The sequence below is a fragment of the Martes martes genome (genome assembly GCF_963455335.1).
Source record: "Martes martes genome assembly, chromosome: 9".
Taxonomy (NCBI): Eukaryota; Metazoa; Chordata; class Mammalia; order Carnivora; family Mustelidae; genus Martes; species Martes martes.
The window spans coordinates 102,545,702-102,571,246 of NC_137896.1; the positions used below are offsets into that span (position 1 = coordinate 102,545,702).

Here is a 25,545-nt window from a genome sequence, read left to right on the forward strand (position 1 = left end):
TTGTCCCTTATTTAAACCCAGACATCAGAAAATCAGGCATTTTCAAATTACAATATATTGCTATCCCTTTGCTTTCACTTAAGGTTGTAGCTTTTAATAACCTACTCTTGCTCTGCATAATTTAATCAGTCTTGCTGGAACAGTGTCAGAATACTAGATTTGGACTACTTTAATCCCAAGAGTCTGTACAACAAGGCTGAAATGTACATGTTCAGAATTCAATTCAATATATATTTATTCAATATTTACTATACATAAGGTACACAAGTTCATATTTCCAACCATTTATATTGCCTTTTCTTCTCTTTCAATGTTTTCGGTTCTAGTAAGCTAATTTACCACTATAGTATCTCCCTTTTTATTTGCCATGCTTCATATTGAGCTATTAGCGTTTTATTGCCCTTTCCATCTGGGATGACTCCTAGCAAAGGAAAGTACAGTGAAGAACTACTAGGGTCACATTTTTGCCTTCCAACATACCAGTTTTATTTGAGGTGCTTTCAAACACATTAATTTTATTTCGAGGTCACCTAAATTTGCATCTTTATACTAGTATCCTGACTAATTAAAACAACAATTCCTTTAATTCTTTTTTTTAGAATCTATTTATATTCATTTGATCTTAGCTGGAAATTTTTTCATTTACTAGGAAAGTAGCATTAAAATCACAATGCTTTCTTTGCAGCCAAATAGGTTAAAAGATGGAAAAGCTCTCCTTATTATCTATAAATTCTCAGTACCTCTTGATAGTCATCCATTCCTGAAAAAATATTAGGCCCTTTATTGGTTCTTCCCCCACGGTCTTTGCGTTTGATTTTCTTCGGCAAACAACGTCCACGACCGACATTAAAACTTTTAACCCTCTGTTCAATACCTAAAAGAGTTAAAATGTACTTCAAATATTATAAAAAAACAACATACCTGTCAATCTATTAGTTTATAGGGAACAGCATATTTTAAATAGTCTATAATATACAGTGCATTCTTTTTTTTTTTTCCTCTCTAGATTTAATGAAAAAAAAATTAATTAAATCTTTACATTTTACTTTCCAGGTAGTGCTTCTCATTCCTTTTTTTTTTTTTAAGGGATGTTAACAATAATAAGGAGGGCAAGGCACAAGAATACACATGGCTACAGAAGTCAAAGGCAGTTTTGTTCTTTCCAGTTTTCCTTAGAATAAGAAATAACAAGGCTTTCTGTTTTTAGGGGAATTAAATATTATATTCATCCTTAAGGAAGACATTGTAGGTATTAGTGGTTAATTTGACCAAATTGAGTTTCTAGTGATAATTTTGAGTAGTATTACGTATATTTCTAAGTAAAATTTATACCTGTCTTCTACTTTTTAAAAACTTGGCTTAAATTTAAAAGTATCTGAAATTGCAAAAATTATATATTAGGTTATAAGTTACTATATAGAGTCATTTCTCATTTTACCAAACTCACATTGAACATTTTCTTACATATTAAGTGATCTTAAACCTACAAACAGCAAATAAATATATGAAAAAATGTTTACTTCATTAAAAGATATCAAAGAAATTAAAAATTTTAAAATAACATACCAATTTTTACCTCAAAGAATAGCATTGGTAGGGAGTTGAGTAATTGGCATTTTCACATACTGGTGGGGTGTTATAAATTGGCCTATCAACTTCTTGGAAATCAACTTGGTAAGTGGATCAAAAATCTTCAAATGTGTGGCTATATTTTTTGATTCAATTCTGCATTTCAGAATTTATTCTTAAGGAAAAATAATTGTGAAGATGTTCTCTGAGACATGTATAAATATACAGGGTTAATCACAGAGTTTAAAAAAAACTTGGTGCCCCCCCCCAAAAAAAAAATCTGGCTGCAACTTAAATCTCAAGTGATTATGATCACCCAAACCTTAAGAATCTGTTAGGCAAGCTATGGGATGTCTGTTTAATTGAATAGAATGTTGTTGGCATTAAAAGCTACTCATTAACATAAGAATGACTGAAATTCAATTCATAGTTAAGGGAAAAAACAAGTTAAACGGTATGCATAGTTTTTTGTTAAAAATAATTGTCAGAAAAATTCTGGAAGAATGTACACCAAAAATATTAATAGTAATTATTTCTGAGTGTAGGGATTCAAATTATTTTTATTTTATCTTTGATCTTGGTTAGGTTATTGTTTCCACACATAGAAAAAAAAGTCTTCTGCATTTGACCATATATTACTTTCATAACTGAGGGGGTAAAATGAATGTCAAAAATAAAAGAATACTCAATTATTTAACAGAACAAACAGGAAAAGATGAAAGAGCAAAACCTCTCTATGTTCCCTTATTCCCCAAGTGGAATGATTCCTGACACCACTATGTCTAGACTTCAGGAACAAACTTACTAATTACAATAGCATATGTACAGACAAATTCCTTTCCTTTTTAGGTCAGCAAAGCCTGGATTCATATTTTTCAAAGGAATTTTGCTAGGAAATCAAGAAAAAATAAAGTCATAAAAACAATCACATTTACTCATAACTGGTTCCTTTTTTCAACAATAGAGAAAGTACAGTGACATTGGGTTTGGGGCTCACTCCTTCACCTCAGCCTCATCTTACTCCAGTTTTCTTTAAGCAGACAATGAGTGGACAATTCGAAAGGTTGATTTGACTTTTATGTGACCCACAGTTTCTATGGCAACTTGCCCTGGTCTCTCCAGGGATCACGTCCCTCAACACAGCAGATGAAGTGATGATCACTCCAGAAATTTCTTTAGTTTATGTTCTTATTTCCAATCTTGAAGGATATCCATAATCTTTAGTATAAGTACATTAGCACAGCAAAGATGATCAACATCTTTTAAAGTCTAATAAAAGAAAAGCTACCCAGAATTCTGTCTGTACAGGTCTAAAATATGAGGCAATGTTTAGAGTAACAGAAACAACTGAAAAATACAAGCCATTTTTTCAGTATACTGATATCACTAAACAAGGAAAGGGAAAAATGTAATGGGAAAGTTGTTTTTCTATATTTTTATATACTTTAAAAATAGTAGCATATCTTTCTAATTCAAATATTAAGATATCATGCAGACTGAAGTATTTGTAGATGTTTGTCCTCAAAAATCTATAAAATAAAGAAAAACAAATTCAGGAACCATGGGAATAAGCTGGTCTTGAGACGGGACTAAGAAATTTAAGTTGTTACTCCATAGCTACCTGTTCAAAAACACCGACAATTTCACACTTACCTTGCTGAACTTTCATTCTTTGTTTTTTCCCTGGTTCTTTAGAAAATGATGAGCCTAAAGCAGTAGTTGAGGTTTCTTTAGCTTGTCTGTATTGTTTCAGCTGACTGGCAAAATCTTCCTCTGTTTCCTGACTGTAGGTACCGAAGTTGTCATCGCTGTACGTACTGTACTCATCATATTCTTTACTTTTAAATTTTTTGTTATGCTGACTCCTCTTTGATGTCATGTAGCTTCCTGATAAGTGTCCATGCTAAGTGAAAATGGACAATCATTATCAGGACTTTTCAGTTAAATAAATGAATTGATAGTAACACAGGATATCTTTTTTCCCTCAGAAATTTGGAGAAAGAAAGGGAAGACTGTTGTAGTTCTGAGTCTTGGTTAGTACTTGTCTATGATGGTATTTAAAATTAAATTCAAAAAACTAACTGCTACTCTGGTATTATTAAATATTATAAAGTTCACAGATCTGCTGGTGAGTGTATTTTGTTCACTTTTTGTTTTCCACCCATGTCTCGATATTTGTACACAAAAGTATACTTAAAAATCCATACCATTATACATGAATTCCTTCTCCAAAATATTTAGTCTTTTTGAAAATATGGAAAATATAGTAAAATAGATTGAAGTGGAAGAAAATATATATTCTCCTAATATTGTCCCAAATGACAAATTTAAACATATTATACTTAATAAACGGAAATATGTGTGGAAATTTTAGAAAGAAGAAATGTTTATATCAGAGGTCTAACAAGGACTTCCCTAAAAGTTAAAAACATCTAGTGGAAACATTGCTCGTTAAGAAATATTTATTGTAATACACATCATTAATTTTATTAATAATTTATTTTACTAAGGCATATGAAAACTTAGAATATACTTTAGTCCTACAATTGTTTTGTAAAGTAGCATGGAACCTAATGTGGGGCTTGAACTCATAACCCTGAGATTAAAACCCAGACACTTAACCAACTGAGCCACCCAGGTACCCCTAGTCCTACAATTTTATTTAATGATAGTATTCAATTCTATTGTACTCACTAAAATATTTGTATTGGTTCAGTCATATCTTCTGTCCAATGTTTTTAAAAGGAAGAAAAAATGCACCTAATTAAAGTCTGAAGATCTAGCAAAACCCAGACCATGACTCATCTTCAGCTTAGCACATTTAAAATATAATATAAAAATACTGTCTGCGCTGGCAGATTACCAACATGAAACTATGATTTTAATAAAATGCGGGGAAATATTAAGATCATTTCAGTAATTATAAGATAGATAAAAAATACTTAACTAAACATACCAAGAAAATCAATTAGCTCAACAATTTTAAATTTTAAAGATATTTTATTAGGTATCTGGCTTATTTTAAGCAGTGTTTTCGAAATTTTTGTTTGTTTGTTGTTTTTAAAAATCAACTGTTCTCATCTAGCACTTTCGAAATTCAGAAGGGGATTTATAATTGTAGCCAAAAGGCAGTGTTTCTGAAATTTTTTAATAAAAACACTATTAAAGTAAAATAAAAATAATTCTTAGATTAAGGTGAAGATTAATTAATTAGTTGAACGGTGCCAACTTTTCTTTTTATTAAAAAATGTGATTCTCCCAATTCTCATGCTCATTCTCTCTCTCACACTCTCTCTCTCAAATCAATAAATAAAATCTTAAAAAAAAAAAAAAAAAGAATTAGGGACACCTGGGTGGCTCGGTTGGTTAAGCGACTGCCTTCGGCTCAGGTCATGATCCTGGAGTCCCAGGATCGAGTCCCATATCGGGCTCCCTGCTCAGCAGGGAGTATACCTCTCCCTCTGACCCTCCCACTTCTCATGCTCATTCTCTCTCTCACACTCTCTCTCTCAAATAAATAAATAAAATCTTTAAAAAAAAATGTGATCCTATGACACACTAGATTTAACAGATACATTCAGAACATTCCACCCTAAAACAGAATACATATTCTTTTCAAGTGCACGTGGAACACTCTTCAGAATAGATCATGTATTAAGTCACAAAACAAATACCAAAAATTCAGAAAGACTGGTTATACCATGCATCTGTTCCCACCATAATGTAAACTAGGAATCTATCACAAGAAAAAATCTAGAAAGAGCGCAAATAGGAAGTTAAATAACATGCTACTAAACAATGAGTGGGTCAACCAAGAAATCAAAGAAGAAACCAAAAAATAAATGGAGACACTTGAAAATGAAAACACAATGGTCCAAAATCTTTGGGATGCAACAAAAGCAGTTTTAAGAGGGAAGTTTATAGCAATACAAGTCTAACTCAAGAAGCAAAATCAATCATCAGTCAATCAATCAATCAATCAATCTCAATAACCTCATCTTATACCTAAAGGAGTTAGAAAAATAACGAACAAAACCAAAAATCAGCAGAAGAAAAGAAATAATAAAAATTAGAGAAGAAATAAATGATATAGGGAACTAAAAATGCAACAGAACAGAACCAGAAATTCGTTCTGTGAAAAGACAACAAAACTGATTAAATCTCTAGTCAAACTCATAAAAAAAAAAACCCCACGGGACTCAAATAAACAAAATCAGAAACAAAAGAGAAGAAATAACAACCAATACCACAGAAACACAACAGACTGTAAGAGAATATTACGAAAAATATGCCAGCTAACTGGACAACCTAGAAGAAATGGATAAATTCCTAGAAACACATAACCTACCAAAACTGATCAGGAAGAAACAGAAAATTTGAACAGACTGATTACCAGAAATGAAATTGATTCAGTAATCAAAAAACTCCCAATAAACAAAAGTACAGGACCCAGATGGTTTCACAGGTGAATTCTACCAAACATTTAAAGAAGAGTTAATACCTGTTCTTCTCAAACTTTTCCAAAAAATAGAAGAAGAAGAAAAACTTCCAAATTCATTCTATGAGGCCAGCATTATCCTGATTCCAAAATCAGATAAAAATACCACCAAAAAAGTGAACTATAGGTCAATATCTCTGATAAACATTTTTGCAAAAATCCTCAACAAAATATTAGCAAACTGAATCCAACAATACATTAAAAATATCATTCATGACATTCAAGTGGGATTTATTCTTGGGCTGCAAGCGTGATTCAATATTCATAAATCAATGTGATACAAAATATCAATAAAAGAAAGGATAAAAGCCATATGATTATTTCAATAGAAGAAGAAAAAGCATTTAACAAAGTACAACATCCATTTCATGATTAAAATCCTCAACAAAGTAGGTTTAGAAAGAACATACCTCAACATAATAAAGGCCTTATATGAAAAACCCATAGCTAACATCATACTCAATGGGGGAAAAAAAACCAGAGCTTTCCCCGTAAGGTCAGGAACAAGACAAGGATGTCGACTCTCACCTCTTTTATTCAACATAGTACCAGAAGTCCTAGACACAAAAATCAGACAAGAGAAAAGAATAAAAGGCATCCAAATTGGTAAGGAAGAAGGAAAATTTTCACTATTTGCAGGTGACATAATACTATATACAGAAAACCTTAATGACTCTACCAAAAAACTACTAGAATTGATAAATGAACTCAATAAGGTCAGAGAGCCTACAAAATCAATGTACAGAAATTTTTTGCATTTCTATACACTAATAATGAAGCAGTAGAAAGAGAAATTAAGAAAACAATCCTATTTAGGGTTATACCAAAAATAATAAAATACCTAGGAATAAACTTAACCATAGAGGTGAAAAACCTGTACTCTGAAAACTATAAAACACAGATGAAAGAAACTGGAAGATGAGTGGGGCCTGGGTGGCTCAGTCGGTTAAGCATCTGTCTTAGGCTCAGGTCAGATCCCAGTAACCTGGGATCAAGCCCCACACTGGGCTCTCTGTTCAGTGTGGAATCTGTTTCCCCTCTCCCCTGACTCAGGCTTGCACTTTCTCTCCCTCTCTCTCCCCACTTCACCCATCTCTGAAATAAATAAATAAATAAATAAATAAATAAATAAAATCTTAAAAAAAAAAAAAGAAATTGAAGATGACATAAACAAATGGAAAGACATTCCATGTTCATGGATTGGAAGAACAAATATTATTAAAATATCTATACTACCCAAAGCAATCTATAGATTTAATGCAATCCCTATCAAAATACCAACAGCATTTTTTACAGAACTATAATAAATAATCCTAAAACTTGTATGGAACCCCAAAAGACTGTGAATAGGCCAAAATAATCTGATGTGATTCTATTAATTCTTCAATGATATATTTCAATAGTCTATGACTAAAGAGTACTCTTTAAAGAGTATGAATTTTTCTTTACAGATTAGATTCTTGTTATCAAAACTTCTAATTCTTTTTTTTTTTTTTAAGCAAGCTCCATGCCCAGCATAGAGCCCAATGGAGGGCTTGAACTCACAACCCTGAGGATCAAGACCTGAGCTGAGATCAAGAGTTAGATGCTTAACCAACTGAGCCACCCACATACCCACCAAAACTTCTTTTTTTTAGCAGGCTTCATGCCCAGCATAGAGCCCAATGGGGGCTTAAACTCACAATTCTGAGGACTGAGACCTGAGTTGAGATCAAGAGTTGGATGTTTAACTGACTGAGCCACCCACATGCCCCCAAAACTTTTTTTTTTTAAGATTTTATTTATTTATTTGATAGAGAGAGAGCACAAGTAGGTAGCAGTAGGCAGAAGGAGAGGGAGAAGCAGGCTTCCAGCCAAGCAGAGAGCCCGATGCGGGGCTCGATCCCAGGACCCTGAGATCAAGACTGAGCAAGAGGCTTAACCCACTGAGCCACCCAGGCGTCCCAAAACTTTTAATTCTTAGTATTAATTTAATTCTCTGATTTTTCACAGCTTTTACAAAAATAATCTCCACATTCTTACTTTTCAAAATAGAATCATCCCTAAATGTTCTATTAATCCCCCTAGCTATCTTTCCCAATTGCAAATATTCCTAATAGCCCTCTAATGGTGTAAACCTCCCCACATCCCAGGGCTCCTTCTGCAGTGAGACTCTAATGTTTGGGTCTGGGCATCACCCATGCAGTGCTAGTACGCCATGAAGCACTAAAAGGATGACATTACAGGAGCAGCCCCAGGTCTCTAGGAGACTATCTCCTTATACTTCAAATGTTCTTCATTTGGAATGAACAAAATGCATCCATCAGCAAGGATCGAGCAAGTATTTCTTAAAGTCTTCCTGCAAGAAGGTAACAAAAACAAAAAAGTCTGTAACTTCTTCCAAAGGATACAGTTTCCCCAATTACTTTGCTGACTGTCTATTGGGCTATACTCCTGGTTAGAATGTCTGCAGGGCAGACTGGCTTTCTGTAAAATGGAAACTGGTCCCATGACAATCACTTGTAGACATGAAATAAGGGAATGGGAGGCCTCGGACAAGGATGAGGAAAACGGAAGATACACTAACTCCTCAAGTTTAATAGCTAGATGTTAATACAATATTCTATTTTTGGCCTAAATTATGGAAGTTATACAGCAGATACTTGTTAACTAGGAAAACAGAATTTTTAGGATGTACTTAGGATATTTTCTAATCTCAGTGAGTCAACTCTAAAACAGATGTGGAGGAAATGGTACTGAACTTTCTTTCTCCTAGCAGACTAAATAAATTCAGATCAGTTCTCCGCCTAAAAAATGCAGAAAAGATAGACCATATTTTTTAGATCCACTATAAACATCAGAGAGCTATCAAATGTGTGAGGGATTACTGGACCATTAATATCTGTGGAGTAGATGAAAATCATGAGAAATGAGCAGCATCTGGAGCAGTTTTTGCTCTGAAAGCATCAGTCTGACATGAAAAATCAGCTGAAAGGTTCAAGAGAGCACTCGTGACTACCCCTTTAATCTATGGGAACAAAAGAAGAAACCCAGAGTCTAGATAAAGTAGAAGCCTTTGTAATCCCCATCCACCAATTTTGGGTCAATCTCAAAATGTGGATCAGAGGCTACAGTCCAACCTATCATCTGGGTGGCCAAGAAGAGTTTCAAACCCTAAAGTTAGAATTAAGTTTGTAAGGGTCACTAAAAATTTGTCAGGAGCAAGAAAGAATCCTCTCTGGAGGAAATTAATATCATCCCAGTCCTCGTATTATTTCTATAAAATGCACCATATTTTGCAAACAATGCTCAGTACACAATACAAAAGCAAACAAAAAATGCAGTTGTATGAGGAGACAAGATCAGCAACAAGAACAGTGAAAAGCAACCAGTAATAGAAACAGACTCCAGGGGTGCCTGGGTGGCTCACTCAGTTAAGCAGCTGCCTTCGGCTCAGGTCATGATCCCAGGGTTCTGGGATCGAGCCCTGCGTTGGGCTCCCTGTTCAGCACAAGGAATCTGCTTCTCCCTCTCCCTCTATCTGCCACTCAGCCTACTTGTGCTTTCTCTCTCTCTGCCTCTCTGTCAAATAAATAAATAAAATCTTAGAAAAACAAACAAAAAAAAGAAATAGGCTCCAGATATTGAACTTCATGTGACACGGATTTTAAAATATCTGTGCTTGTTATTTTCAAGTAAATGACATGAGAATTTTAGCAGCAAACTGGGAACTATGAAATTACCCTGAAGATTTGAAAAAAAAATCAAATTTCTAGATTTGAAAATACAAACACTGGAATTAAGAACTTAATGGATGGGCTTTAAGGGCAAATTAGAGCCTCTAATGAGAAGAGAAGACAAGAAAGGTAAAGGATAAAACAAAGCATACTCAGTAAAACGTTAACATTCTGGAAATCTGGGTGAAAGATATACAGGAGTTCTTTGCACCATTCTTAGAACTTTTTTACAAGTCATTATGACAAAATTAAAAGTTATTAAAAATAACAGTGAAACAATTTCCCCACATATAAAAGCTAAGAGATTTTATTGACAGTGAAACTGCACCATAAACAATGCTAAATAAAGACTAAGTATTTACATTAAAAAAAAATTGATACCAGATTGAAATTCAGATCTACACAAAGGAACAAAGAGCACTGGAAGTGAAATGTGGGTAAATATAAAATATCATCCTTCTTCTTTTCTTGATTTCTTTAGCTGAATTTTTGAAACAAAAATAATCACACTGTATTTGTAGGGATATATAATAGTATAATGACAATAAATAACTGTAACGTTTGAGGAAATACGAGTCAGTTAAAACAAATGTAATGTTGTTTATACATACAAATTGATTTTACCCTCCAGAGTAACCCCCATAGAAGGCTATATATTTATTAAAATACTTGTGCCACTTTTAAAATATTCTATACTTCCTTTTCTGGAATAATTTTTAGTGACAGTTTATGAATCAAGAGCTTATAAATCTCACTATTTGATACTTTCAAATGTTTTGCTATCTGAAACAGTAACAATCATTCTGAGCATTTTTTCATTGTTTGGAATAGTCTCTAAACAACTTTTGATTATTTCTAAAAAAATAAGTCTACCTGCAAATGATGAAATTTAGGTATCAAATCAGTGTTTGATATACTTAAAAACTTTGTCATTAGCGATAAAAATAATTCTAATGACTAACTGTTACACTGTTCTGAGAAATGGAAGCTCCATTTACTCCAGAATCAGCAGACACTGAATATACAGATACATTCACCTTACTCGATAAAATTACTAACTAGAGTAGAATTCTTTTCAAATTTAAAAGATATTAAAATAAACATCATTTATTCAATAAATACTTACTGAGCAACTTCAACTATAAAGAAGGGAATAGAGAAACAGAAGGCAATGAAAGAACTCTAACACACACAGTATTTTGTTTTCTAAGCTCACAAGAGATTAGGAACATCAAATTAGGAAAAAGAATAGAACTCTGTAGACAAGCATATTGACAGATTGGCAGAAATCAGAACTCAGAAAATCTGTGGTTTTTCAGATAAGTGCACATTGATCTGAATACTCCCTAGTGTTCCTGAGAGCATCATGATTTTTCTAGCACAAAATACTATTTATATTGAAGACTGTTCACACAGGACAACATGCCTGACAAAGATATAAAGTATATCATGTTCTTTTCTTTTCTATTTAAAACACTTCAAATAATTTTTGCACTTAAAGAGATAGATGTCACAAAATTCATGTGAAAGCCCTAACCCCTCCATACCTCAGAATGTGGCTGTATTTGGAGATAGGGCCTTTAAAGAGGTGATTAATTTAAAATGAGGTTGCTAGAGTGGGCCCTGATCTAATCTGACTCATGTCCTTAAAAGAGGAAATTTGACACACAGAGACCCTAAGGGTGTGCATGCACAGCAGAATGACCATTTAAGGACAAAAGAGAAAGACAGTTGCCATCTACAAGCCAGGGAGAAAGGCTAACAGATCTTTCCCTTATGGTCCTCAGAGGACACCACCCCTGCTGGAATCTTGATCTGGCACTTCTATCCTCCAGAGTACTGGAAAATAAACTTTGTTGTTTAAACCACTAGTCTGTAGGTATTTTCTTACGACAGACATAGCAATCTAATATATTATGAATGATTTCCAAAGATTTAAAACTTATAGCATCCATCTGCATGTTTCTTTTTCTATATTTAAAAATATAAAACATTTTTTCAAAATATCAGAAGGCAAAGAATAAAACTGAAGATTTTATTTTTCCCCTTAAAAGGCAATACCTCAGGGGCTCATGGGTTGCTCACTTGGTTAAGTGTTTGCCTTTAGCTCAGGTCATGATCCCAGGGTCCTGGGATCAGTGCTGAGTTGGGCTCCCTGCTCAGTGGGGAGTCTGTTTCTCTTCTACCTTTCACCCCTGCTCATGCTCTCTCACTCTCTCTCAAATAAATAAATAAATAAAATCTTAAAAAAAAAAGGCAATACCTCAAAATCACAATGAGAGGTCATTTCACACACATTAGGAAGGCCATTATCAAAAAAAATTAAAATAAAATAAAATAAAACCCAAAACAACACAAAGCGAAAATAAAAACAAAAACAACCACCACCCAGAAAATAACATGTTTGGCAAGGATGTGGAGAAACTGGAAAACCTCATGTATTCTGGTGGTGGGAATGAAAATGGTGCAGCTATTTTGAGAAACATTTTGGTGGTTCCTCAGAAAATTAAACACAGAATTACTATATGATCCAGCAATTCCACTCTTAGGTGTTTGTTCCAAGGCACTGAAAGCAGGGTCTCGAAGAAATATCATCCACCCATGTTCATAAAGCAGCATTATTCACAACAGCCAAAGGGTAGAAGCAATCCATCTGTCCAACAACAGAGGAACACACAGAATATGGCATATACATACAATGGAATATTATCTAGCCTTAAAAAGGAATGAAATTCTGAGACATATTAGATGAACCTTCAAAAAATCATGCTAAATGAAATAAACCAGGCAGAAAAAGACAAATACAGTATTATCCCACCTATATGCCCATAGAGTAGGCAAATTCATAGAGACAAAGTAGAATAGTGGTAACCAGGGGTTGGTCGGGAGGGGGAAGTGAGGTGTTATCATTTAATGGGTACACAGCTTCTATATAGGATGATGAAATGGAGAGTGGTGACAGTTACACAACATTGTGAATACACTTAGCAAACTGTACGTTAAAAAACGGTTAAAATGGTATGTATATTTGATCACAATTTTTTAAAAAAGGCAATACCTGAGAAAATGGAATGTCATAATCCCTGTAGAAACCAGCTCTTTTTTTGTGGGAACTTTCTGTATGTTCAATATCTGAATCAAGGCTGTAGTCTGAACTATCATCACTAGATGGAGAATTATGCTAAAAGAAAGGAAAAAACAAATAGATTTGCAAAAGGAAAAAATTTTAACTAGTAACTAGATAGGCTTGTTTCAGCCAGAAATCCCAACCATAGACTATATTATCCTAGTAGGTTCTGAAGTATTAACCCAAAAATCCTTATTCCGGGGGCACCAGGGTGGCTCAGTCAGTTAAGCGGTTGCCTTCGGCTCGGGTCATGATCCTTCTCCCTCTCCTCTCTGCTCCTGTTCTCTGTCTCTGTCTCTCTCAACTGAATTTTAAAAATATATGTATGTTTTTTTAAAAGTAGAGTAATTATTAATCTGAAATTAGCAATTGGACTATATTAAAAATAGCTAGTAAATAGAATAGGTATAGAGATGGTGTATCACTTCTGAGATTAGGTTATAAAAAAGACTAGAGCTTTCATCTTGGGTGCTTTCTCTTGTTCTCGATCACTCACGGTCCACCTGCTTTGGGGGAAGCCAGATAACATAATGAGGACATTGACACAGTCTGTAGAGAGGTCCACACGGTGAGGAGCTGAGGCCTGCCAAGAGCCATGTCAGTGAGCACGCAAAAGGATCCTGCCTCAGTCAAGCCTTGAGATGACTGCAACCCCATGAGAAAAGCTGACCCAGAAGCACCTGGATAAAGCTGCATCCAGATTCCTGACCCACAAAAACTGGGAAATAAATTTCTGTTCTTTTAAGTTTCTAAGTTTGGGGTAGTATTGTACAGCAACAGTTAACTAAGATTTTGGTGTCTGGAAATGCTGTTCTTCCATAAGAAATATCTAAAAAGTAGGAGGGATCTTGGAAACAGGCAGTGGATAGAAACTGGAAGGACTTTCAATAGAGTATTAGTGAAAATCTAAACTGCCTCAAATGAGGAGCACCTGGCTAGCTCAGTTGGTGGAGTATGCAACTCTAATCTCCAGATGGTCAGTTCAAGCCTCACATTGGGTGTAGAGATACAAAAAATGGTAATAATAATTTTTAAAAATGGGTTGGGCAACCAACTCTTGGTTTCCTCTCAGGTTATGATTTCTTAGGTCATGAGACTGAGCCCTGTGTCAGACTCCATGCTCAGCAGGAGTTGGCTTGGGATTCTCTCTCCCTCTGCCCCTCCCACCAGTCGTGCACATGTGTGCTCTCTCTCTCTCAAATACACAAATCTCTAAAGAGATAAATAAATTGCCTTGAATGATTGTTAGTAAAATTCTGAACTTTGAGGCAACTTGAAGTGGGATATCTTATTAAAATCGGAAGAATAGGGGCGCCTGGGTGGCTCAGTGGATTAAAGCCCCTGCCTTTGGCTTGGGTCATGGTCCCAGGGTCCTAGGATCAAGCCCCGCATCGGGCTCTCTGCTCAGCAGGGAGCCTGCTTCCTCCTCTCTCTCTGCCTGCTTCTTTGCCTACTTGTGATCTCCGTCTGTCAGATAAATAAATAAAATCTTTAAAAAAAAATCGGAAGAATAGAAATCCTCATCATGCGGTGGCAGAAAATTGAACAAAACAGCTACATTCAGTAACATGGAAAGCAGAAAATGTGTGTAGTGAACTAAGTGATCTAATTAAGATTTTCAAGAAAAATGTTGAAAGTATATATTTGCCAAAGAAAACAAACGAAAGGCTGTTAAAAAGGAGATGAGACTTAATGGTTTTGAAAGTTCTTAGTCAACATACAGACTTTCACTCATGCTTTTCCCTTTTCTTCTCTTTTTTTCTTAAGTAAGCTCCACACCCAACATGAAGCTCAAACTCACACTCCAAGATGAAGAGTCGCATGTTCCACCGACTGAGCCAGCCAGGTGCCCCCTTTTTCTTGATTAGTTTGGACAGTGATTTATATATATTGCTGATCTTTTTTTTTAATAACTACTGGTTTTTCATTCTAGTTCATTAAGTTCTGCTTGTAACTTAATTTAAAGTCCTTCCTTTTTCGGGCACGTGGGTGGCTCAGTCCATTAAGCAGCTGCCTTTGGCTCAGGTCATGATCCCAGGGTCCTGGGATCGAGCTTCGCATGGGCTCCCTGCTCAGTGGAGAGCCTGTGGAGAATCTGTGTCTCCCTCTCCCTCTGCCTGCCACTCTGCCTACCTGTGCTTTCTCTCTATCCGTCTGTCAAATAAACAAATAAAATCTTAAAAAAAAAAAAAGTCCTTCCTTTTTGTATTTGTATTGATATCCTACTTTTCTAGCTTTTATTACTGCAATACTCTAATTTTTTTTCCTGATAACCGCTTTGGTTATAATCTGTTGGTACTTACACATCAAGATTATATCATTATTTTCACAAATTTCTGCAGTTCTAATGTTTCTTCTGTGTTTCACAAGCTATTTATAGCAGGGTTTTTTTGTTTTTGTTTTTGTTTTTTTGACAGAGATCACAAGTAGGCAGAGGCAGGCAGAGAGAGGAGGGAGGAAGCAGGCTCCCCGCTGAGCAGAGAGCCCGATGTGGGGCTCGATCCCAGGACCCTGAGACCACGACCTGAGCCGAAGGTAGAGGCTTTAACCCATTGAGCCACCCAGGCGCCCCTATAGCAGGTATTTGAATTAAAAGCAAAAAGACATTTTGTTTTTTAGACTTTATTAGCAATATCTAATTTTATTGTATTGTAGTTTGACATTGCTCTTTGTAACATTTCCACTCTATTCAAGTAATCGGAGCTTATAAGGCCTACTGTATGGCCATAAAAATGAGAGGAAGATGTATTCTCAGGATTCAGAGAACCCTGCCTTTAGCATCTTTAGTATCCTTACCACCTTTTCATCCACTTGATTCATCTCTTTGGGTTAAGAGAGGCATATTGGTATATCTCCTGCTATGAATGTATTCCTATTTCTTCCTGCAGTTCCTATAGTTCTTGCTTTATAAAAGTTGCTGTTTGGGGCGCCTGGGTGGCTCAGTGGGTTAAAGCCTCTGCCTTTGGCTCGGGTCATGATCCCAGGGTCCTGGGATCGAGCCCCGCATCGGGCTCTCCGCTCAGCAGGGAGCCTGCTTCCTCCTCTCTCTCTGCCTGCCTCTCTGCCTACTTGTGATCTCTGTCTGTCAAATAAATAAATTTAAAAAAAAAAATCTTAAAAAAAAGTTGCTGTTTCGGGGGATATAAAATATCCCCCAAATATTAATAACTTATACTTCATCCCCCTGCTTGTGCACGCTCTCTCTTTCTGACAAATAAATAAATAAAATCTCTAAAAAAAAAAAATTTTAACTTGCATTAAAAGTTACCTTGATTTTTAAATCTTTGAGATAATTCATATCTTTATGTTCAGAAAATTTATTAATCACAAAGGTAAAAATATCTAATCAACAAGTTGTTTTTTGGGGGGTGAAGGAGCAGACGGAGAGAGAGAATCTTAAGCAGGCTCCATGCCCAGTGAGGAGCCTGACACAGGACTCAATCTCACGCCCCAAGATCACGACCTGAGCTGAAATCCAGAGTCAAACACTGAACTGACTGAGCCACCCAGGCACCCCTCTAATCAATAAGTTTTATAATAAAATAAGCAATTATTTTTACTTTCTAATTTTCAGTATTTTATATTTCATACAAATTTACTAAAAGAATTGGAAGTAGATTCTAACTAACCTTATGTTTTTCACGTTTCCTCCTTTTGGATTTTTTCTTCTCTCTTTCTTTCTTGTGTTTTTTCCTTGATTTTCTATAGGCTTTTTCATTTTTCTGTTTTTCACCCTCTTTTGCTTCCTGTTCTTGTGTTTCTTCAAGTCCTGCATCATCTATTTCACCATCTTCTAATTCGCCATCTTCTCTGTAGAAAACAATGACATTTTTATGTTCAAATGTTATTCAAAAATGAGTCTTATAGAAACATTTCCAAAAGAAAAAAAAGCAGATGCCAAGAATTTAAGTTATATTCATTTAGATCAGGGATGGCAAACTTTTCCTGTAAAGGGCCCAGTAGTATATTTACAGGCCAAATATGATTTCTGTTGCACATTCTTCCCCCTTTCTGGGGAACAATCCTTCAAAAATGTTAGATCCAGTCTTAGCGGCAAAAATTTGCCAACCTCTGATTTGGATTAAGATCACTGACTCTTACCAAATGAATGAATGCATGCATGAATGTGGTGGTATTCCATTGTATTACAACAGTTGCCATCTACTAAATATTACCTTTTAAAAAAAGGTTAACTAAAACATTTTAGTAAGTAAACATTCTTACTACAGGAAGGGATTTTTAACTTAGCATCACGTAAACAACTATAATTAGCTTTAAAATAAAAGTAATCTGTATTAATTCTCACCATCAAGGTAAACTTCAATAAGAAAACAAATTTCAATAGGCAGAAGAATCATAAATTAAACTTGAAAAAAAATTAAACTTGAATCTGCAAAAAATATTCATAGTAAAATCATAAACTGAATTTCACTTCCCAAATACTAATATGTTTGCTATAATGGAGACCAAACTAGAACAAACTTTTATATTGCTTATGACCTTTTTATACTTATAGAAGCCAAAATATTAATAGTATTTTAAAGGCAAATTAAACAATGATCTATCTACATAAGTATATAAAATAAGTTTAGCATTTAATGTTTCCATAGTTTGAAAAAATGCAAACTTCTATAAATAGTACAGAAAAACAAATGTCTGTATGACTGGGAAAAAATGAGAAGCAACTAAATGATGGTGTGTGCATTGTAAAGATACTTTCAAGTTGTTAGGGTGGGTGCCTGGGTGGCTCAGTTGTTAACCGCCTGCCTTCGGCTCAGGTCAATATCCCAGGGTCCTGGGATCAGCCCTGCACTGGGCTCCCTGCTCAGCAGGAAGCCTGCTTCTCTCATTTCCACTGCTTGTGTTCCCTCTCTCGCTGTGTCTCTGTCAAATAAATAAAATCTTTAAAAAAATAGTTACTAGAGATATGTGATTTCTAAAATGCAAAACGGATGATGTCATTCTCCTGCTCAAAATCCTCAATGTCGATGTGATGTCTCAAATTTGCTTCAGAACTATCCACTGGGGGAGGAAGGAAGTGGTATTAACAAGATCGGTCATGAGTTGGTAATTGCTCAGATTGTGGGATGTATACGTGTTTGAAGTTTTCCATAATAAAAGGACGATACCAGTGATTCCCTTCTGACCTGAGGATGACATCAGAACTCCGTGATATTACCAAAAGGCACTTTATAATTGAGTCCCTGTTTGAGTTCCTGTTTCCCAGCTACTTTCAATTTCTCAAGTCTCTAAGCTTTAAACATCGCCTTAAAAACTCTCATTGCACTGCTCCTCTCAACACCTATCCTCCAGTTCCTTCACCTGGCTAACTCCAGCTCATTCTACTGGACCCAGTTAGCTGTCATTTCCTCTGAGATGCTTCCACTGACGACCCAGGTTTAGGTGAGATGCTTTACCCAAAGTACACTCCTAATAATTCTCATTTCTTTATCACTACACTATATGCATTATGTTCAAATAACTTGAACATATTGGTTGAGGAAAGTAGGATGCAATTGAGTCTTTCATAGCTGTATCTCTAACCCCTAGGATGGTTTCCTGCTGTTCATTGAATGAATGAATGTATAATATCCGTAACTCCTGCATTGAAGAACAGGCACATGATACCACCCAAAACTGGCTGTTAAGTCAATGTTGTTTTCCCCCAGTCTATTACAAAATCAAAGAGGTATATATATCCATTCAGGCAGACTTGAAAATTTCTTGTGAGGCGGGGTTGGCATTCTGGCTGTTTTAACAAAAAATGTTCTGAACTTTTATAACACTATAAAACCTGAAGTTCCAAGAAAAATGAGTATATATATTCATCAAAAGATAAGCACAAGAATGTTCTTTGCAGCTTTAGTCACAATAGTAAAAAACTGTTAACAACCCAAATCACCATCAACAGGTGAATGGATAAATTTGCTTTATTTATATAATGAAATACTATAAAGCAAAAAAAAAAATTAGCCACTGTACATGCAATATGGACAAATCTTACAGACACAATTATGAGTAAAAGAAGTTAGACATGAGAGTATTGTTTGATTCCATTTATATACATTTCAAGAAGAGGCAACTAACCTATTGTGACAGAAGTCAAAATAGTAATTACCTCTTGGAGGGTTGTAACTGACAAAAAAAGGGTACTAAGGAATCTTCCGGGGTGCTGAAATATTCTGCACATTGATCTGTGTGGTGATCATTATATATACATACATATTTATGTGTAAAAATTCATCAAGTTGTACATTTATGAACTGCATACTTTACTGCCCATATTTACACCATAACAAAATTTAAACAGCACCAAAAAAACCTATGGGCATTCACCCTTTCTTTTACCACCCTTCTCCTCCAACATGAGCTCCTTAAAGCATAAATCTTTTTGTATCTTAAAATCACTAATTCATACTTATAATTTTGACTGGAGCTATTTAAATACCTAAGTATTCAAGCTAAAAATGCTGCATATGAATTTATGTCCTACTTTACATAAATCCTTTAACTGTGAAATATGGGGTGTTTATATTTGTCATTTGACAAAAAGCAATGAAAGATATTTTACCTTTCTTTCTTCTCACTTAGCCTATTTACCATTTCAGCATTCACACAATAACAAACTTAAACTTGGGAATTTATGTATGGTTACAAATAATAAGATAGAAAAAGCAAATAAAGAACACTGATCCCCATTTCCATGAACTGCTTATAAATGCTTTACAAAAATCAGCTTTGGGGGCACCTGGGTGGCTCAGTTGGTTAAGCAACTGCCTTCGGCTTAGGTCATGATCCTGGAGTCCTGGAATCGAGTCCCGCATCGGGCTCCCTACTCGGCGGAGAGTCTGCTTCTCCCTCTGACGCCCCCCCTTCTCATGCTCGCTCGCTCTCACTCATTCTCTCTCAAATAAATAAATAAAATCTTTAAAAAAAAAAAAACCAAAAACAAAAATCAGCTTTGGGCACAAATGGAAAGCATGTGTGGCATGATGGAAGAGGAGACTTCCAGGGAGGACAGCTGGCTTCTAATTCCAGGTCTGCCACCAAAACAAAATAAAGCTATCTTGATTGAGCACCTACTAATGTGTCACATTCTAATCTAGGTCTGTGAAAAATGAAAAACAGAAGAGATAATATAAGTAAGAGTGTTTAGCATTCTCCAGATTCTGAATTAGCTCAACACCATTATGAAAGCTGTTTTGTTTACTAAACCCAAGATACTTGTTTAAATTTAATAAATCAAAAAGAGAAGCTCCCAGCTCAATTCTATATGGAGACTTTTCATTACTGTAAAATAACAGAGTGATTATGTCATTTTTAGGAAGAGGCCTATTCATGTTTATGGACATGTAAATAACTGTTCAGTTAACCAACAAAATTATTTTTAAAAGAATTTATCTCTTAGGCAAATCCACAGAGACAGAAAGTAGATTAGGGATTGACAAATAGATCAGAGGGAGGAATGTGGAGTGACTGTCAATGGCCACAGGGGGTTTTCTTTTTGGAGTGATGAAAATGTTCTAAAATTTAAAAAAAAAAAAAGGTTCTAAAATTAGATAGTGGTAATGATGGCACAACTCTGAATTTCCTAAAAACCAGTGAGTTGTACAATGCCCTCACTGATCACAACATGTTCTTATTCTGAGGTAAATTTCACTAAACCCTTATAAACTGATTTGTTTCATAAAGAACGCTACTTTTCCCCATTCTGATATTGTTGCTATTAAAACAATTTAACCTGAACCATTCAGTCTTACCTCCACAGGTAGTTTCTGCTTTTTCTTTATGCTTGCCTAAATGCTCCTGCTACAAGCTACAGATCAGAAACTGAGTCTTCTGGAAGAAACACAAAAGCCTCAATAAAAGACTATACAAGTACTCCTAATAGTTGATATTACAAAGATATTACTCATAAATACAAGTGTCCTGGGAAAAGCTGACATGATCACCAGAAAAAAGACATTTCTCAGAAGGTATCAAGTGACTGCCAGGGTATCAAGAATGTATTTACATCCCAGAAGCAGATGACTTCATAGAAGTAGACTGCTTATCCTAAGACCAACAGAACACAAATTTCCTAGATACTTGAAACTACTGCTTGTAACGCTTTTCTTTTCATGCTTTTGTCCTAAATCACCCTGTCATTTCTCCTTTACCGTGGATAATGTAGAAGAACTACTCTGAACTGATGCGCTGGTAACAGCTCAATCCACCTAGCTCACACCGGCAAGGCTCAACCGCAGGCTGACCTCAGCCCTGGCAGAATGCCTCATGAGCCTCCAGAATACATAAATAGAGGCAGTCTTGGGAGGTGCTGCTACATAGCTATATTTAACCCACCTCCATATATCTCCTTGTATGGCCACTGTTCCTCAGCCACAGGGTACCCTACCACTCATGCTGCCTGTGATTATATGGCCTCTTTGGTTTCAGCATTACCCAGTAAGACGATGGACACGAGGAGCTGACACCATGGTGATCCTACATTTGTTGTCTATATAAGTAATAAACCAAATTTTACTGGCTGAATTTGTCAGCATGCCTAATGGAAAACTTGCTTGGGTCTAGGCTTGCCCATGCCTACTCTGATCCTTTCCCTCACCATATATAGCTTATGTATGATCCTCTTGATAAAGCCTTGACCTAACTCCCTACCTTATACCTCCCAAACTCGTTATTTCTTCTCAAGGAAAACGCTGTCCAGTCATGGAAGAGCTACCTGAATGAGTTTTCGTGATTTTATGTTTATCCCCAAACTGAACCTTGGGCTAGATGGCTTGCTAGATAGCTCATCTTACTTGTTTCAGCAAACGTTTCTTTTACAAACTACCAGTGGTAAAATCTGATAGATATCTACAACTCTCAAAGTGTTTTTCTCTTTATCCTTTATCCAATAGATTCTTACACCCTCTGGAATGTATATGGTTTGCAGAAATTCAGCTTATCCCTTTTTGACTATCTACAGCTATAGCAAGTTTCACTCTCAAGCCAATCTTAGAATTTGCAAAAGCCTCAACTCAAACAATTACTTCAAGAATGAGACTTGGTACAAATTTATGGGCAAAATTATAAATTCTAATTAGCCTAACATCTTCCATAGTCTTATGACAACCCTTCCAAATTTTCCTTAACTCTATGTAAGTTATCAGGATCCCAGAGATAACAAAGAATCCCTTTCTCACTTTTTTTTTACAAGTAATTCTACTTCTGTTTTTACATATGTAACCCTTCTAATCTACATTTCCTGAATCAACATGTTTATTCATATTTGTCTAATCAAAACCTAACTTGCATATACACATAACTATATATAAAAATATAATAATTAGACAATTTGAGATATTTCCTTCCCATGTCCTTCAAGAGACGATGCTTCTGTGGGAGTGTCTAAAGGGACACTGATCTCCTCAGAGAAAAAAAACAGATACTCTTTTTACTAGAATCACTGGGGCTCTATTTTCAACTAAACAGGTCACATAACTTGAAAACGTTATCCAAAATATGTTATTAACATTGACTGAAAAGATAAATAATACTGCAAAGCCCCAGAGTTACAACAAACCAAAGTCATTGATCTAAGTGGTTGTAGATAATAGCATAAGCCCTAGATTTCTTGCTGGCAAGCCAAGAAAAATTATGAATTACTGCTAATACTTCCTTCTACCCATGAAGTAATATCACAGGGAAAGTTGACCAATCTATATTCAAACAAAAGACAAGACAACTTGGCTATCAAAAGTGGACGCAGGGGCACCTGGGTGGCTCAGTGGGTTAAAGCCTCTGCCTTCGGCTCAGGTCATGATCCCAGGGTCCTGGGATCGAATTCTGCATCAGGCTCTCTGCTCAGCAGGGAACCTGCTTCCCTCTCTCTCTGTCTGCCTCTCTGCCTACTTGTGATCTGCCTGTCTGTCAAATAAATAAGTAAAATCTTAAAAAAAAAAAATAAAAGTGGACGCAGGGGGCGCCTGGGAGGCTCTGTCAGTTAAGCTTCTGCCTTTGGCTCAGGTCATGAATCCACGGTCCTTGCTTGTCTCTCTCCCTCTGCCTCTCCCTCTCACTTATGCGCTCTCTCTCCCACTCAAATAATTAAAATCTTTAAAAAAAAAAAAAAGTGGACTCAGAAGTAAGTAAGATTCCCTTACTTTGGTCATGCCTCTAAAGAGCCTTCTAGTCTCTTCTTATAATTTAGTCATGGCTATTCTTGTCTCGCAGTCTTTCAGTGCCTGGTCCCCAGAGTCATATATGCTTCTGCACAGCTCTTATTTCATCAGACGGTACAAATACTCATTTGGTAACAGAAGGAAAACAAAAGGACTCTGATATTCAGTCAGGCTAAATAGTAAGGCCTTTGATCACAATTTCTACAAAGATCATAACCCATACAGCAGTGAATATATAGCATGCTGTTCTATAAGGGTAGGACTAAGGCAGTACTGTAAAAATAAAACTCTACCAAGTTCCCAGCATGTGCATATAAAAGTGCTGATCTAAAAAGAAAAAAACAAAAGTGCTGACCTTGTATCTCTGAATCTAACACACTTTCATATCCCACCTCAGAACTCTTTATAAAGCAATCTCTATGCTTTTTGTGACAGAACAAAATCAAAAGGAAGAATTTCTAGTTCCCAATTGACCCAATCAGAACATAAAACCTAGAATTCCTAATATATAATAAACCTTCTATTTTCCTCTTTATCTTTCCCACTTTCAGCACAGAGAGACAGAGTGAACTCATTTCTTACGCAGCAAGCAGATTAACTAAGCTTCAAAAAAAAATCTTGGGTGAATTATATTATTCCTTGAATGCTATTTATAGAGCCTTTTGTTGATCAATATATAAACTATGTTAAAATTCTTAAGACTGAGGTGAAGCTAAGACCAAGATTAATTTACACAGGGGTGTGCCAGAAATCCTTGACTAATTTTTATGTGTGAGCTCCAAATTTGGCTCTGAGCTTCAGGAAACAAGGATTAGGTTTAAGACTACAGTGCTTCCAAGACAAAAACAGACCAGTTGCTCAAGAGAGGTTTAGTTTTTTCTAGTAGTGAGATCAGAAAGAAATTTCTCCCGAGTCCTCATAAAGACAATATTATCTGATACAATTGTCAGTTCTTGACACAATGGACACTACTTTCAATAGTGTCCATATAACCACTGCAATAGTTTATCACCTACAGCATGCCCCAATTTGAACCAGGGCTTGCTGCCAAAATCCAATTGTGAAAAAGCAATTATATAAGAAAAAAATAATATTGTCCAAGTACGCAATTATCTGATGTTCTGACTTTTTTTAAGATTCTATTTTTTTAAGTAATCTCTTCACCCAGCTTGGGGCTCGAACTCACAACCCCAAGACCAAGGGTTACATGCTCAACCAACTAAGCCAGCCAGCCAGCCACTTTTCTGATATTCTGATTTAATCTAGGGATGAAATCTACAACATCTAGAGCAGAGATTCTCAAAAACTATATGTATATTAGAATTTTCTGTCCTCCTAACAAAAAAAGGGGAAGCATTCATTCACTTAACATGTATTTATTCACCACCTTCTCAGTGGGCATACAATGATAAACAAGACATGGTTTCTTCTTTCAAGAAGTTTTTAATCTAATGATGAGGGAGATAGACATCAATGAAAGAACCATATAAATAAATATAAAGTAACAAGTACAAGTAGTGCTATGAGAGCACCCAATAGGAGAAAGTCATCTGTCAGAGGCACCTGGAAGTCTTTCCCTGAGGAAATTAATGAATTGGGGTGAGCAGCTCTAGCCTAAGAGATAAAGGGTTGCAGAGGGATCTGTGGCAGGCAGAGGTAACAGGATGAGCAAAATTTCTGTGTAGAAGAACTGAGACAGAAACTGAGACAATGCCAAGGTCCCTGGATTATAAATAAAAAGGGAAAGCTGGTTTAAAATTATGCTGGAGTGATGGGTGGTTCTAGATCATGCAGAGCTTAGACCATGTCTGGGGTTTATTCTAATATAAATGAGAAAGCACTGAAGTGTTTCCAGGAGAGGAGCTGATGTAATTAGATCTCCATTCTGAAAGATAACCTTCAGAGTAAAAAAACAAGACCTAAAGGGGAAATAAAACAGATACAGGAAAGCAGTTAGGATGCCACTACAATAAACAAGCAAAAATCTAGGGGCACCTGGGTGGCTCAATGGGTTAAGCCTCTGCTTTCAGCTCAGGTCATGATCTCAGGGTCCTGGGATCGAGACCCGCATTGGGTTCTCTGCTTGGCAGGGAGCCTGCTTCCCCCTCTCTCTCTGCCTACTTGTGATCTCTCTCTCTCTGTGTCAAATAAATAAATAAAAGCTTAAAAAAAAAACAAGCAAGAATCTAGAAAAAGAATGGAACATATTTGGAGAACCTAATAACTTGACATTGCTCCCTCAAATACACACAGTATGAATGGGAATGTTTTTTCTACAACAGCGTTGAGGCAAAAAAAAAAAAAAAAAAAAGGCTGAAAACTATCAATTCAAGAAATTAGTAATTATTATCATTCAGGTGACCCTCCATGAATATTATAAACATTCCCATGATTGATATATATATTTTTTTTTTAAGATTTTATTTATTTATCAGAGAGAGAGAGAGAGACAGCGAGAGAGGGAACACAAGC

General features: G+C 35.7%; 1 protein-coding gene across 1 annotated transcript in view; it reads right to left on the minus strand.

Annotated features, from left to right (window-relative positions):
* The window catches only part of ZC3H6 (zinc finger CCCH-type containing 6), a 57,700-nt gene that overhangs the window by 14,926 nt on the left and 17,229 nt on the right, over window positions 1-25,545 (minus strand). Inside the window, exons 2-5 of the mRNA XM_080812738.1 lie at window positions 16,540-16,720; window positions 12,842-12,964; window positions 3,223-3,472; window positions 741-874 (exon numbers count right to left, since the gene is read on the minus strand). Coding sequence (XP_080668864.1) covers window positions 741-874; window positions 3,223-3,472; window positions 12,842-12,964; window positions 16,540-16,720 — 688 coding nt within the window. The remainder of the gene's footprint in view (window positions 1-740; window positions 875-3,222; window positions 3,473-12,841; window positions 12,965-16,539; window positions 16,721-25,545) is intronic.